Source organism: Trichosurus vulpecula, chromosome 5 (assembly GCF_011100635.1).
Source record: "Trichosurus vulpecula isolate mTriVul1 chromosome 5, mTriVul1.pri, whole genome shotgun sequence".
In the NCBI taxonomy this organism is placed as follows: Eukaryota; Metazoa; Chordata; class Mammalia; order Diprotodontia; family Phalangeridae; genus Trichosurus; species Trichosurus vulpecula.
The window spans coordinates 43781750-43797001 of record NC_050577.1 but is presented as its reverse complement, the minus strand read 5'-3'; the positions used below and the strand labels follow the sequence as shown (position 1 = coordinate 43797001).

Below are 15252 nucleotides of genomic sequence, written 5' to 3'. Positions count from 1 at the left end.
AATCCAATATAGGTTATACCTGCAGAACCATATAAAGCATTTCCATATTTTTGATTTTGTACAAGACAACTAGAACAAAAAAAGAAAGTGAAAATGCTATGCTTTTGTCTGTATTCAGACAATATCAGTTCTTTCTCTGAAGGCGGATGCCATGTTTCATCATGAGTCCTTTGGGATTTTCTCAGATCATTGTATTGCTGAGAAGAGCTAAATACTACTGCTAGGGCTGTATCCCAAAAATATTTTTTTAAAAAAGGGAAGGGGACCTATTTGTACAAAAATATTTATAGCAGCTCTTTTTGTGGTAGCAAAGAATTGGAAATTGAAGGGATGCCCATCAATCAGGGAATGGCTGAATAAGCTGTGGTATGTGATTATGGTGGAATATTATTGTGCTATGAGAAATGACAAGCAAGAGGATTTTAGAAAATCCTGGAAAGACTTACATGAACTGATGTATAGTGAAGTGAGCAGAATCAGGAGAACCTTGAAATAATAATAATATTCATATAGCACCTGGCAGTTTGTAAGATCAATTTGCAAATATTCTCTCATTTTATCCTCCTAATGACTTAGCCAGGTAGGTACAATTATTATCCTATCTTCCACATGATGAAGTTGAGGCTGAAAGATGTTAAAATTGGTTTGTCCACAGTCATCCAGCATGTGGTTGAAGTGGGATTTGAATAGGTCTCTGAAAAGGTGTTTTTGACTTCAGCTCCAGTAACCTATCCACTGTGCTACCAGAGCTAAAGTTACAAGTGACTCAGTGAGCAATAGAGAGACACATGGTGGGCATATAAAATATATCCAAGGATGCCCTATATGCAAAAGGCAGAGTAAGGGATGTTTTTGAGGAAATATGTGATCAGAGAAGGAGGTGTGCCTCACTACGTGAGGAGTGAGAACAAAGATGGATAGCTTGAGTACCATGCTGGTGCCCTAGCCTTTCAGCACCTTGGCTAGATCCTCTAGGGGTGAGGTCATGGGAGAACAAGGAAGGAGTAGAAGGGCGTGGGAAGGCATGGATAGGCAGTGATGTGCACTGAGAGGATGAAGATCCATGTCAATGGCACTATGGATCCACAGCAGTATTAAAGTAGCCCAGCCTTCCTTACAAGTTGAAAATTTTTTAGAATGTCCAGATGAACTGGACCTGGAGTCAGGAAGATCTGGGTTCAAATCTAGCTTCAGACACTTTCTAGCCATGTGATCCTTGGCAAGACACTTAACTTCTCTCAGACTCAGTGTCCTCATCTCTAAAACGGGGTTAATAATACTACACTACATCACTAACACTATACTAAGTTATTGCAGGGCTCAAATGAGAAAATATATGTAAAGTCCTCTATAAATATAAATAGAGCCCTCGAAGCTATTTTATTAAAAAGCTGCATGATAAGATATCAAGTAGGCACTCAGTTTTTTCTAAAGAATAGGTAAAGGAGGGCTGGGCCTGTTATTTCATCAATATGGAGGATTTCTGGTATGGGAACTCTCTCCACCAATACAGATCAGCAACTCCTCTGTGACTTACAGTCTTAGGTTGCCTGGGACACTAAGAAATTAAATGATTTGCTCATGGTCACATAATCACTTTGTGTCAGAGGCAGGGCTTGAACCCAGTTGTTCTGGTTCCCAAATCTAGCTTTCTCTGTCTATGATGGCATGCTGCCTCAGTGCAGCATGTTTTAGAACACTCATCTTCTAAAGAATAAAATATTAAAGCAGAGAATATAAAAACTACCTCTGAGCTCTCGGAGCTAATTACATCACATAATAAGGCAAGACCCTCTGAACAGTTTTGAAATTGCATTGTACAGGGAGAAAACTAGGTTGTGTGGAGCTGGAATGCTTCTAAGATGCAATGAGAGAGGCGTAAAGCTCAGCACCGAGCACAGTGACTGTTCTGTGATTGCCTCAAAGGGCCCAGATGTGAAGCCAGGCTATCTGAGGTTGCTTTCAGTGGAGCAGAGTGCATTATGGGGCATTTAACAACAGCATGACTTGTTTTGAAAGGTGGGGTGACAAACATAAGATGGAGCCCTTAACATTACCCAAGCCTGCTTTAGACAGCTTCAGGCATACAACACCCACCCCAGGCTCATAGCTGACCTACTCTCTGTTTCTAAGCACCCCAGGCAGATTATACATTACTCATCCCAAAACACAGAATGGGAGTTTCTCAACAGGGTTCACGCTCACTTGGTTCAGAGCTCTCACATATTTGCCAGGAAGGCTTGAGGGAATTGAGGGGATTAGGGCAGCGAGCAGTTAGTTGTGAGAATTGAGCAAAGCACACTGACTCTATCTTGTGACTCAGTTCTGGAGCTAGTTCGATTCCCTTTCCATTCAATTACGGGTCTAGTCCAAATTCTGTTTTGTGAGAAAACTTTATTCAACTGTAGGAATTGGGAAAAAACCTTCTTGTGTTGTTTGAGCCTAGCCTTGTGTGGCTGGGACACTGGAACTCCTCTACCTGGTACTTACCTTAACTAAGGACCTAGGCTGATTCTGAGATCGATGCAGTTTTCTCACAATTGTACATCTCGAGCAACCCACATATATTCCCTGAAAACTTGCCCTGTACCGATCAATCAGTTATTGTTTCCATGTTCCGTGATTGTTCGCAGACACTTGGGGGGAGTGGGACATGTCTTTTTCTGATTTTTGGGAATTATACCTGTTCACTCTTCCTCCTGACTTGGAAAGTCCCTAAAATTTCCTCTAATTAGAAATCAGATTACCTAATGTTGTATTCTGGGTAATTGTTTTGCTGTAATTGGCCTAATTTGACTAGTTGTTTTTAATGTATAAAAATCTGTCTCCCCCTATATTCAGGGTCCAGTGCCAAAGGTAAATAAGGCGACTGGTCCCAATTTGTTAGGCAATTGGCATGTATTGCTTAATTAATTGATATGCTCAGAATTTTGAAACTTTGTTTCCTCAGTCATTTCATCTTTCACTGGCCACAAACTAGAGATATGTTTTCGTATTAGTTTTGAATAAATTTGAGTAGAAATGACTTTTGTCCCTTTAAAAAGCCAAACTCAAAGATGCACGTTAGCTAGTGCAGCTGATGGTCGGCCCCTGTCACACAGAATGGGCACTCAAAAGCTGCCAGGTCCACAAACGAGACATCAGATACGAGGAGCCAATAGAGCCAGCTCCCCCGAATTGGTATTTGGATTGCCCTAGATGTGGTGTGTTCAGTGGGAAGAGTCAGCACACCCCAGGCCAAGACTCTTCACTTGGTCTCTCTGGGCCTCACTTTCTTCGTCTATAAAATGAGGACACCACCACTCATCCTGTCTCATGGGGTCCTTGTGAGGAACAAATGAGATAACATGGAAGAACACTGTGAGTTCTAAGGAGCTATACCAGCACAAAGCACCGCACCACTTTTATTCCTTAGTCTCAGTGATGAGAGAAGGGGAGAAACATGGAAGATGAGTCATTTGGATGGTGTTCAAAGCCCTCCATCTAGGTGCCATGCCATCTTTCCAGCATAAATATGTTCCAGGGGGTAGGATGGCCTGCTGGCCTTTGCACATTTTGGCGTACCCTAAAGAGAACCTGATCCACCTGTGCTAACAGAAGGCAGTCACACTGTAATGACTCGTATCACCTGTGCATTAGTTTCTGTCACAATTTATTGGGAGTTGAACTCAGGTGTCCTTGACTCCAAGCCAAGTGCTCGATCCTCTATGCTCAAAGTGTCGAACATTCAGCCATGGGCTATAATACTTTCCAGAATAAAATGTAATTGAGAAATATTTAGCAAAATAAATAAAAATAAGATGGAACACAGAAAATGTTAACATGTGATTTTCTAAGTCAGTATGTAGCCTGCAGGGATCTTTATATACCTTTAGGGATTCTTGTTTCTATTTGAGTTTGACGCCACTGCTCTATCCCACTTAGTAGTAGAAATGGTGGTGGTGGTGGTGGTAGTAACAACAATAGTGGCAGTAGCAGGAGCTAACATTAATATAGCACTTTAAAGTTTACAACGTGCTTTGCAGAGATTATCTCATTCAAGACTCTCCCTTTTAGGCACATACTTTATTCGCTGTCTCCCAAACATACCGCTTCGCCTTCCTCTCTCGCCTCCCCATCTTTACCTGTTGAACACCGATCTGTTTGTTGCTCTGTTAAAGATCACATTAAAATGCACTCCTGCCAGAAACCTTCCCTGCTCAGCTGGGCTGGCAAGGACTCCCCCTCACAACTCTTCTTCTTTCTTATTACATAAATTCTGAGTAATACAGCCACCTGTGAGAATCCCCTGTCCCTACCAGACTGTAAGCTCCTTCAACATAGGGACTATGTCTTGTTCAAATTCTGTGTCCTTCCCAGCACCCAGCACAGGCTTAAGAAATGCTTGCTGATTCACACAGGATTGCATTTTATTTTGGCTGATCTTCCAGTCCGGAATGGGAGAGGGGGCAGTTCTTGGGATACATGATAGCCTGGGATAGAAGGATTGAAATGAGAATCCTTGCGAAACAGAGAGATCAGTTTGTCTGTCTCAGGAGTTAGGATCTTAAAAAAACATTGGATAGTTGCATTTCATTATACATTTCAATACTGACAGCTGGGTAGCACAGTGGATAGGGCGCCAGACCTGGAGTCAGGAAGGTCTGAGTTCAAATCCTGCCTCTGGCACTTACTAGCTGTGTAACCCTGGGCAAGTCCTTAGCCTTGTTTGCTTCAGTTTCCTCATCTGTAAAATGAGCTGGAGAAGGAAATGGCAAACCACTCCAGTATCTTTGCCAAGAAAACCCCAAAGAATCAGACACGACTGGAAAAAACCGAACAACATTATAATATGACTGGTTTCTTTGGCAATCTTATGCATTTTATACATGACCCCCCAAAATACCCCTTGATGGGGGAAGGGGAGAGGTGAGCAAGCACTTATTAAGCACCTACTATGTGCCCAGCATGGTGCTAAGTACTTCACAAGTATTATCTCCTCTGACACTCACCACAATTCTGTGAGGTAGGTGCTATTATCTCCATTTGACAAGTGAGAAAACTGAGGCAAACAAGTTAATAATTGGCCCAGGGTCATCCAGATAGTCTGAAGCTGGATTTGTGCTCAGGTGTTCCTGACTCCAAGCCCAGGACTCCATCCACCTTGCACCAACCAGAATTCTTTGTTAATTAAATGACCCCTAAAGTTCATTTAACCATTCTTTATTTGGATCAAAGTGAAACCTACATTTGATGTCCACTACAGCACAGAGAAGCTGCACAGCCCAGGAGATTGAGAGGCAGCCTTGGAGGTAGGAAGACCCAAGTTCAAATTTGACACATATTGGCTGTGTGACCTTGGGCAAGTAACCTAACCTTTCAATGCTCCCAGGCTTCTCTCTAAGACTCTTAAGTTGAAAGAAGAGGTGCCCACTTACATTAGTGGAGGGAATTCCCCCGAACTGAGAGTTCTTGGTCCAGACCCAGAAAAAGATAAATATCCTATTTAGCAATTGGATCCATTTTAGACATAAAGCATAGGCTTAAAGATTTTGAAGGGTGTAGAGAAACTTGGAAGACCTTTCCAGGAGAGTTTCAGCAAAACTATGATAAATCAAAAATCTAAATTCATATCCTCCCCCAAACCCTTTCACATCTGTTTTCAATTTAGCATTTTGCTTACAGAACTGTCAACACAAAATAGAAAAGATCATGTGAAAATCTGTGTGTGACCAACTAAAACAATCCAAGCCTGAAAAGGAATACTTAGAGGAGGAGATGTCTTCTGCTAACCTATTATTGGCACCAATTCAGGTCAAGGCACCAGAAAAGCCAAAGTTCCATTTCTTATGTCTGCTGAAACATTCACAAGTTCCCTTGTAGCCGTGTCAATTTCTTAGAGTTTGAAGACCCATCAAATTATTAAGGCCCAAAGTGTTGAACAAACACTTCTCCCTTGGGATCCAAAGATCCACGGAAATTATGTTCCCTGGTTGACACTCGCTGTGCAAATAGCCATGTGGTTTTCACATTCTCTTTGGAAACATGCCACCCCACCATCCCATCTGTATATTTTAAAACTTGCTCTCTTGCCTCTAAGGAAATATACCAGAAGGAAAATAAATAGTTCCATCATTCTTCACCGATCCAGCATTCAGGACAAAGAATTCTCCACCCTGGGCAAGCGGTTATTTACAAGGCCGCTCAACATAACTGACCTCTCAGATACTCACTTTGTCAGTGCCGTGACTCGTTCCTTGAATTGATTTAGTACCTTCCATGTCACTGGGCATAAAGGGCCGACCCAATTCCCTTCTAAGCGCTAAAGAAACTAAATCTATAAGCTAATTTCCCTGGAATCTTGAAGCAAGTCTCTGCCAGAACTTGGAGATGATGAGAATTGGAAGAGGCCCTAAAAATCATCTTCCTGATCCTGTCATTTCAGAGAGGAGGAAGATGATGATGCATTCAGAACCACCCAAAGCAGTTTCCATTACCCAATCCTGGAGTTCTCCCTCCAATGCCAACTGGGTTACCTGTGTTATTGCAGCAAGGGACTGTGCGTATCTCTAGCAACCTACTTCCTGAAACCCTTGAAGGGTCCAGAGTCCAAGATTGTTTTGAATGGCCACTGTTGAGAAAGAGGAAACACACCCATGCTTCTGCACCATTTCAGTCTCAAATACAATATACAAATCAGGAAAAGAGAGCTTCCAACTACTCTTTTTATACATCATCTCTCATTGAGCAAGAGACTTAGAGAAGGATGAGAAAGAAATAGGTGAATTGAGTTTTACTTACTGCCTTCATTCTGAGGGTGCTGAACCAACACTTGAAAGAGCAGTCGGAGGGCACCAGGGCTTTGGGAATCCTGATCACAGCCTTGCAAGGACAGGTTGAAATTTCCAGCCATGTTACCCGGCTGCTTATCTCCAAGTCGAAACACTTCCGGATTAGTGAGTGATCCTGGGATATAGTACTCGACCCTTTCCTCCTTCTTCTCACAGTTGGAGAGGGTATAGTTGAGGAAGGATACACTGGCTCGGAGGTGAGGGGGGATGACAAATCGCCATGACATGAGCTCATCTTCTGGGAAGCCGTTGGGGTAGTTGGCAGACATCAGGGTTGCTGAGCCCTCTCTTTCAAACACAGATTCAATGATGCAGAGTCCTATTGGGTAGGTAGAGCCAATCAAAATGAGTCAGGAGGTCATAAGAACATACCGCCCCCATCCCTATTACTCATAGTCATGGAGATGAAGACCTGGTAATGGGAAACCAATATCCTGGTTGTCATAAATAGCATATTTGACTATGGCATGTTCATATCGATTACAATAATGGGAATTCAGAGAAAGGAAATATGAAGGAATGGATAGGATAAAAATAAAGAATAAAGAGTAAAGAAAGCAGACCACATCCCAGAATTTTAGAGCTGGGAAGGGACGATCGAGCCCAGAGGCATCCAACATGCAGTCTATGGGCTGCATGCTGCCCACAATGCTCCTGAGTGTGGCCCAAACCAGATTAACATGTAATTGGGAAATATTTAACAAAATAAAAAAAATACAATAAAACACGGAAAATATTACATTTGAAAACTAAGTCAACATGCAGCCCCCAGGGATGTTCATGTTCTGAGTGATAGCCCCTGTTTCTATTTGAATTTGACACCACTGACCCAGACCAACCCATACTCAAACAAAAATCGCCTTAGAATACACCTGAGAAATGATCATATGCCAAGCATAAGCAACAAGTGATCATCTAGCCTTTCCTTGAAGAATTCCATTGAAAAGGAGCCTCTCTAGACTTTTGCACCTTCTGCTTCTGGACAGCATCTATTGTCAGGAAGTTTTTCCCTAATCCCAAACCTTCATCTGTTGTTGTTGCTGAAGTCATGTCTGACTCTCTGTGACCCCATATGGGTTTTTCTTGGCAAATATACTGGAGTCGTTTGCCATTTCCTTCTCCAGTGGATTAAGGCAAACAGAGGCTAAGTGACTTGCCCAGGGTCACACAGCTAGTAAGTGTCTGAGGCTGGATTTGAATTCAGGTCTTCCTAACTCCAGGCCCAGAGCTCTCTCCACTGAGCCACCTATTTGCTTCCTTTTACTTTCCATTCCGCTGCTCCTGGTTCTGCCTTCTCCAGCCAAGTGGAACAAAACTAGAACCTTTTTTTCACACGGCAGCCTTTGAAATACTTGGAAGACAAGAATTATAGCTCCTCTAAGCTGTCCCTTTACTACACTGGACTCATCCTCAATGATTCACTTATGGGTCTCATCCCATCAAACCTCAGTGATTTCTACAAGGTCCATTCACCTTCTCAGATCCCTAGTTCTTCTTGTTAATTGCATGGTATATATGAGTTTAGGGGCAGCTAGGTGGTGCTATAGTGCATAGAGCACTAGGCCTGGAGTCAGGAAGATTCGTGAGTTCAAATCCGGCCTCAGACGCTTGTTAGCTGTGCGACTCTAAGCAAGTCACTTAAGTCTCTTTGCCTTGCTTTCCTCATCTGTAAAATGAGCTGGAGAAAGAAATGGGAAACCACTCCAGTCTCTCTGCCAAGAAAACCCCAAATGGGGTCACAGTCAGACACAACTGAAAAATGACTGGAAATATATGAGGTTGCAGGCCCTCATTTCATTAAAACAAACAAACAAATTTAAAAAGACAAAAATGGTAACCAACACTTAAGAAAAACTGGCATTGACGTAACATGTTCTTATAATAAGCAATATCACGATAGCACCCAATCTAAATTTAATAGCATGCTTACGTTTTATAGAAGACCCGTTTGTAATATTAAAACCAGAAAAGTTTCTATTTTCATTCCACGGTAAGTATAAGGCCAACTTTACTCCTCCTTGCATCTTGATTCGTGAGACTGTGCCATTGCTACAGAAGGTTCCGATGTTGGCAGCCGTCTCCTCAACAGAGCCACTGATGCTATAGGTAACCAAGTCCGGGCAAGTGTCTCCTGGATGAATTTGTCTTAGCCGAGGGCTGAAGAACTGCAGCTCGAGGCCAACTTTTGGGCTAGCTTTCACATTCCAGGTGAACGTCCTGTTTAGGGCAGGTAATCTCAAAGGCTGGAGCTGCACTTCTCCAAAAGGACATGGACCTGACATGCAGTCTAAAAATAGAAAGTAAACACATCTGATTTCTTATCTATCTGCTTATCTCTTCCTCCCCTCCCACTCCCAACACAGAGCTCCCCACATGGAATTACTGGAGCTTGGTTAATATGCCTTTATCTTCCATGAGGCAGACATATTTTTGGAATAGCATGGTATCCTAGATGTAGAGCTAGAAGGGGTCTTAATGGTCACCTAGTCTTCATTTCACAGATGAGGAACTGAGGCCCAGAGAGATTCTTGCCTGAGATCACTTTAACCACACCCATATAGGGGTCAATAATATGGGTCAATTACTGTAGATAATAAGTGGCAGAACTGGTATTCTAATTCAGGTCCTCTGACTTCAAATCCAACATGCTTTCCATTGTACCATGCCCAGAGTTAAATTTTGTAACTTTTAGAAGACAGGGCCAAGACCATTTGCGATTGACAAAGAATTCCTAAGAGTCATCTGGCTGCATGTGGGGTCTCCATTATGGACGAAAAGAAGAGCCAGCTGTCTCCATGCTCTGCATGCTCAGTCCTGCATTTCATTACCACTGCAGTTAGATGTTATAAAAGTTAACAATTAATGACATGTTTTATTGTGCTTTCTACCTTGAGCCTTTTTTAAATAAGGACCAAAGTGTTAGACAGGAGAGGCACTAAATTAAGAAAAGAGAAAAATCCATCATCACTTAAAGCAACATTGAAGGTTCTGATACAGCAAAAATGGAAAACAAGAATATTTGTCTGATTCTATGTCATATTCAGCAATTCCTCATCAGTCCTAGGCCAAAGTGTCACAAACTTCAAAGCTGCCTACTATCCAACCAATAGACTTATAAGTGCCTAATATGGTTGAAATAACCCATGTTATTGTTCAAAGATGGCATCAGTAACTTAATCGACAAAAATGAATTAAGTGCTCATTATGGGCTAATCATTGTGATAAGCACAGGGGACACGAAGAAAGGCAAAAAATAGTCCCTGACTTCAAGGAGTACATTCCAATGGGAGACACAACATGTATGTAACAACGTACATAAAGCTATATACAGACTATGTGGGAAATAGTCTCAGAGGTTCTCATGATCCATGAGCTCAGGGAAACTCAAACCAACTCTTTCTTTTGTATGATACCCTTAAGTCACTTCCAAGAACTCTACATCTGAGGAGGATTTGGTCCAATCGGTCCAGCCACAAAAAGAAGCCCCGCCCAGGCTCATGCCGCCATGATGGCAGACCAATTCATACTTCCAGATGAGTGACAGCTGGCCATCTTTTGAGTCTCATCCGATGATTTTAACATTTAGCTCAAAAAATTAATAGGTATTTTTAGTAAGGTATTGTACTAAGTGCTTGGGATACAAAGATGTCTGGCCCTATCATTAAGAACTATATACAAGATAAATAGGAAATAATTCAGAGAGGAAAGGCACCAGAATAAGAGGAAAGGTTTCCTGTAGTAGATGAGATTTTAGTCGGAACCTAAAGGTAGGGACGGCAGTATGCAGAGAAAAGGAGAGCTTTCCAGACCTGGGGGACAGCCAAGAGATAATGCCTGGAGCTAAGAGATGGAGTGTCTTGTTCAGAGAGGCCAGTGTCACTGGATTGAAGAATGTGGGGTGGGGAGTAAAGTATAAGAAGATTGGAAAGGCAGGAGGGAGTTGGTTTACAAAGGGCTTTGAACACCAAGCAGAGGATTTTGTATGTGATCCTGGAGGTAACTGGGAGCACGTAGAGTTTATTGAGTAGAGGAGTGACATCGTCAGACTTGTGTTTTAGGCAAATCTCTTCGGTGGCTGAGTGGAAGATGGACTGGAGTAGGGGGAGACCTAAGGAAGGCAGACCCTCCCCCCCACCCCCCACAGCTATTGCTGTAGTCAAGGTGTGAGGTGATGAAGGTCTGCACCGAGGTGGGGTTGGTGTCAGAGGAGAGAAGGGAACATACTCAAAAGATGCTTCAAAGGGGAGATCAATGGGCCTTGACAACAGCATGGATGTGGCAGATGAGAAATGGGGAGGAATCCAGGTGACTCTAGGCTGCAAGCCTAGGGGACTGGGAGGATGCTGTTAGCCTTGACAGTAATTGGGAAGTTAAGAGGGAGGAGGGGTTTTAAATGTCTGCTGAATCAATAAAATTTTTTTTTTCTATAATTCTCCTGACTCTTTTCTCCTGCCCACCCTGAATTCCTCATATAAACCATACATGTAGCATGGTCCTGTCATATGATTCAGATGACGTGTCACCAAGACCACTATTGACCCTCCTCAGCAAGGTCCATGGGAATTCCTCTTTATCTAAGGCTTAGAGCAGGGCTCCTCAATCTATTTTTGCACTGCCAACCTTTGTAGAAGTCTGGTGAAGAGTATGGGCCCCTTCTCTTGTTACTTTTTAAAGGCATAAAGTAAAATCCACAGGATTATAAAGGAAACCAAAGACAGTAAAGATAAAGCTATCATTTTTTTCTCTACTAAGTTCATAGACCCCTGAAACCTATAGTCTGTGGACACTAAGTTATTAACAACTCTGATTTAGGACCACGGTATGAAAGAGGGAATCAGCAGGGAGATGCAGAAACTTTAAAATACATTTATAAATAGGTTTTTTTTTTTTACCAATATTCTTCTGGACTTCCAGGACATAATGCTTTGCTGGATCAGGGCAGTCAAAGCTAAAGATGGCTCTTTCACCAGGTTTGATGGTCAATGTGGAGGAGCGTCTTCTCTGGACAATAACGTTGCAGAGATTTGTTGGCAAAGTTACGTTCCCGCGCTTTATAAAAACTGTGATGTTATCTCCATGTGGGAGAAAAAGATCATATTCTGAAAAATAAGGAAAGGAAAAAAAAATCTTAATGAATTAAATAATTTAATAGATGAAAACCAGACATGTCCCATCTTACGTTGCATGGGAGAGCTCCAATCGTTTGTCACATGTGTAACTTTTTTTCCTTATCCAAGGCAAGGGATAGATCAAATGACCAGTGATGATCACACAAATGAGGAAGAACCTTTAGTCAGTCATTAAACTACTTGGCTTTCTAGGAACTGTCTTCCTTTAGCTTTAAAAACAAAACAAAACAAAACTCCAAACACTAAGATGTGCTCCCAAATAAAACCACTGAAAACTGAATGTCTTGGGTAATACTTCTCCATCAGTCCCCCAATTTTTGCACAATTAAACTGTCGATGAGGAAGCAGTCTCTCTACCATCACAATTCCGGAGAGCAAAAAGGAATTTTCATTTCCAGGGACAATATTTGCCTAAAATATCACACTACAATATACTCTCATTAGTGACTTTAAATATATAGCTCTCAACTTTTTCAGAATTAAGCTGGTAGCATCATTCATGTTCATATTCTTAAAACACACTACTTTAACAAGATGGTTAAATGAAATTCAGTGTGGGAGAGTGGAGAGAGTGCTGCCCTTGGAAACCAGAGACCTGAGTTCATATCCCGCTTCTGATGATTGCTCATTGCAGGAACCTGGTAAAGCCATAGCTTCTCTCTGAGCCTCAGCTTCATCATGTATGAAACAGGGATAATAATCCTTGGACTACCAGCTCACAGGGTTGCCATGAACAGAGTGCTCTATCAACTTTAAAACACTATGTAAAATCACTTTTTATTTATTACAATTAAATTAACCTTGAGAAGTATCATGGATAGAGAACTGGTACTGGAAAGTCAGAAAAGACCTAGGGTCATGTCTTGCCACTGACCCTTGTTGAGGAACTTAATCTTTCTGTTATTATCCCCATTTTACAGCAGAGGAAACCAAGGCAGAGAGAGGTGGAGTGACTTACTAATTATCACACAGCTAGTAAGTGCCAAAGGCAGGACTCAAACTCAGATCTTCTGTCTCCAGGTCCAACACCCTATCTGCTGTGCCACCTAATTGCCTCATGTTCTCATGTCATCCTACAGAGTTGCCTAGGGCATTAAGTGTCACTGACGTGACTTGCCTGTGGCCACACAATAAGTGTAGGTCTTCCTGATTCCAAGGGCCCACTAGAAGGCTGCCTCTTGCTAGACATCTATAAGAAGCTACCCAGACATTCTACCCAATAGCCAAGAACCGAGCAGACCCATTCAAACCCAGAATCACAGAAATGGAGAGCTGGGAAGGAGGCCATTCCATTTTTTGGACAGCTCTAATCATAAGGAAGCCTTTCCTGATGGCTTTGCCAGCATAGGGCTACTTCTGACCTCTACTGTGACCAGACTCCTCTGAACCTGAAACATTTGTAAAATGGGGATGATCAGACCTACAGTGTACCCCACTCCCTGACAGGGTTGGTAAGAGGCTCAAACAAAATGATCCATATAAACCTTCTGGTGTGGCATCTGCTATTACTATTATTATGAACTACTATTAACACTCTTTAAGAGAGTTTGTAGCAAAGCAAACACCAATGCTTCTGGTTAGGGCTAAGGCAAAAACAACAACAAAACCCAAATTCATCCAGTTAAGACAGTGGCGAGAAACAGCTGAAGGCTCGTTTTCCAGTGTCCAAAAGTTGCCCATCTCACTCAATTATTAGTCAAAGTAATAAGTAGCAGGAAACAAAAATGCTAGGACCCCTAACAGAAGAAAGTGGTGATTGTTCACTTAAATTTGTAAACGTTGGTATCGTTTCTTTTAACATCACCAAAATGTTGAAATATATTCCCTCCCAACTTCCTCTGCATGAGAGCATGAGGCAGTTAGGTGGCACAGCAGATAGCATGCTGGACTTGGAGACAGAAGATCTGAGTTTGAAGAAGGTGAGGTACCAACTAAGAGCCAAAGAAAATCTTGTTTGCCCCAACCACATAAATGCTAGTTTCTCCAATTTGAATTCATGATTACAAATAGCTGCATACCAGAGTAGATAGCACAGAAGAAGGCAGGAGAGAAAAAGAGACTCAAGGAAGATACCACATTGGGATGAAATTCTAAAAGGAGTTGGTCTCCAGTAAGAGATCACAGTAGGAGCTGGTTGAGAGGAGTTGAAAACCCTCCATCTAAGCACTTTTGGTGACTGAAAGGACTGGCCATGAATATGGGTATGGAATCGTAACCACCACTAACTAGGATGCGTTCAAGGGCATGTCTTCATCACCATGACTGAGTCAGGTGGGAGTGGGGTAGAGCCAGCCTGGGACCGTGCTGACACATCAAGGACAGGAAGTGGTGGAGGGAAGGTCTACGCATAGCTGTGTAAGAAGCCAGATGTGGGGGATAGAGGTTGAAGGTACATCAGTCAGCTCCCACCCCAGCCTGAACCTCATTGTCTTTACAACTAGCTGCCTGATTGTAAGTTCTGAAAAGCATTATCAATATCAACTTGGTTTTGCTTTTGGGTGTATGCTTGCTTGGGTCCTGACTGTAACCCTGTCCTCCTCCCCCAGTGCTGACCACTGCCTCCATCTTTGGCAGATCTAGCCCATGCAGCATGACTCAAAAGCCTGGGATAGGTTGAGGGCCACCTTACCCTCACTCTCTGTAACATCAGCATCACAGAAAGGAATAAGAGCGGCCTCTTCTCTCTACATAGCCACACTTCAGTAAAGCCTCAAAACACGCCTGGATGGCCACTGACCACCATCCAACGTTGATGAAGGAGGCCATTTTACCATTTATTTTTGTGCCACTGAACATGCTGTAGCCCGAGTAGCAGATAGAGGTGACAATCTGCATACTGAATAGAGCTTAATCACGTATAGAGAACAAAGACTTTGCTCTTTACCCTCAATGAAGGCAGCAGCAACTTTGTGTTCCAGTACTTGAAAATAATGAGCCAAAATCCTTTTTCCTGTACTTTCCACCCACATTGGTCCTAATCATGCTCTTTGGAGCAACAAGCTCAGTTTATTCCCTATTCCATATGCTGTTGTTGTCCAGTCATTTCAGTCATGTCTGACTCTTCATGACCCCATTTGGGGTTTTCTTGGCAAAGATACCAGATGGTTTGCCATTTCCTTCTCCAGCTCATTTTACAGATGAGGAAACTGAGGCAAACAGGGTTAAGTGACTTGCCCAGGATCACACAGCTAGTAAGTGTCTGAGGCTGGATTTGAACTAAGGTCTTTCTGACTCCAGGCCCCGTGCTTTGAAGCCACCTAGCTGCCCAAAAGTGCTATACAAATGCTAGTTTT

The 15252-nt window shown here is 42.5% G+C and overlaps 1 protein-coding gene across 1 annotated transcript in view; it reads right to left on the bottom strand.

Annotated features, from left to right (window-relative positions):
- CDCP1 (CUB domain containing protein 1) overlaps window positions 1-15252 on the bottom strand; it is a 73201-nt gene that overhangs the window by 26169 nt on the left and 31780 nt on the right. Inside the window, exons 2-4 of the mRNA XM_036760496.1 lie at window positions 11723-11929; window positions 8761-9117; window positions 6781-7149 (exon numbers count right to left, since the gene is read on the bottom strand). Of these exons, the coding sequence (XP_036616391.1) occupies window positions 6781-7149; window positions 8761-9117; window positions 11723-11929 (933 nt within the window). The remainder of the gene's footprint in view (window positions 1-6780; window positions 7150-8760; window positions 9118-11722; window positions 11930-15252) is intronic.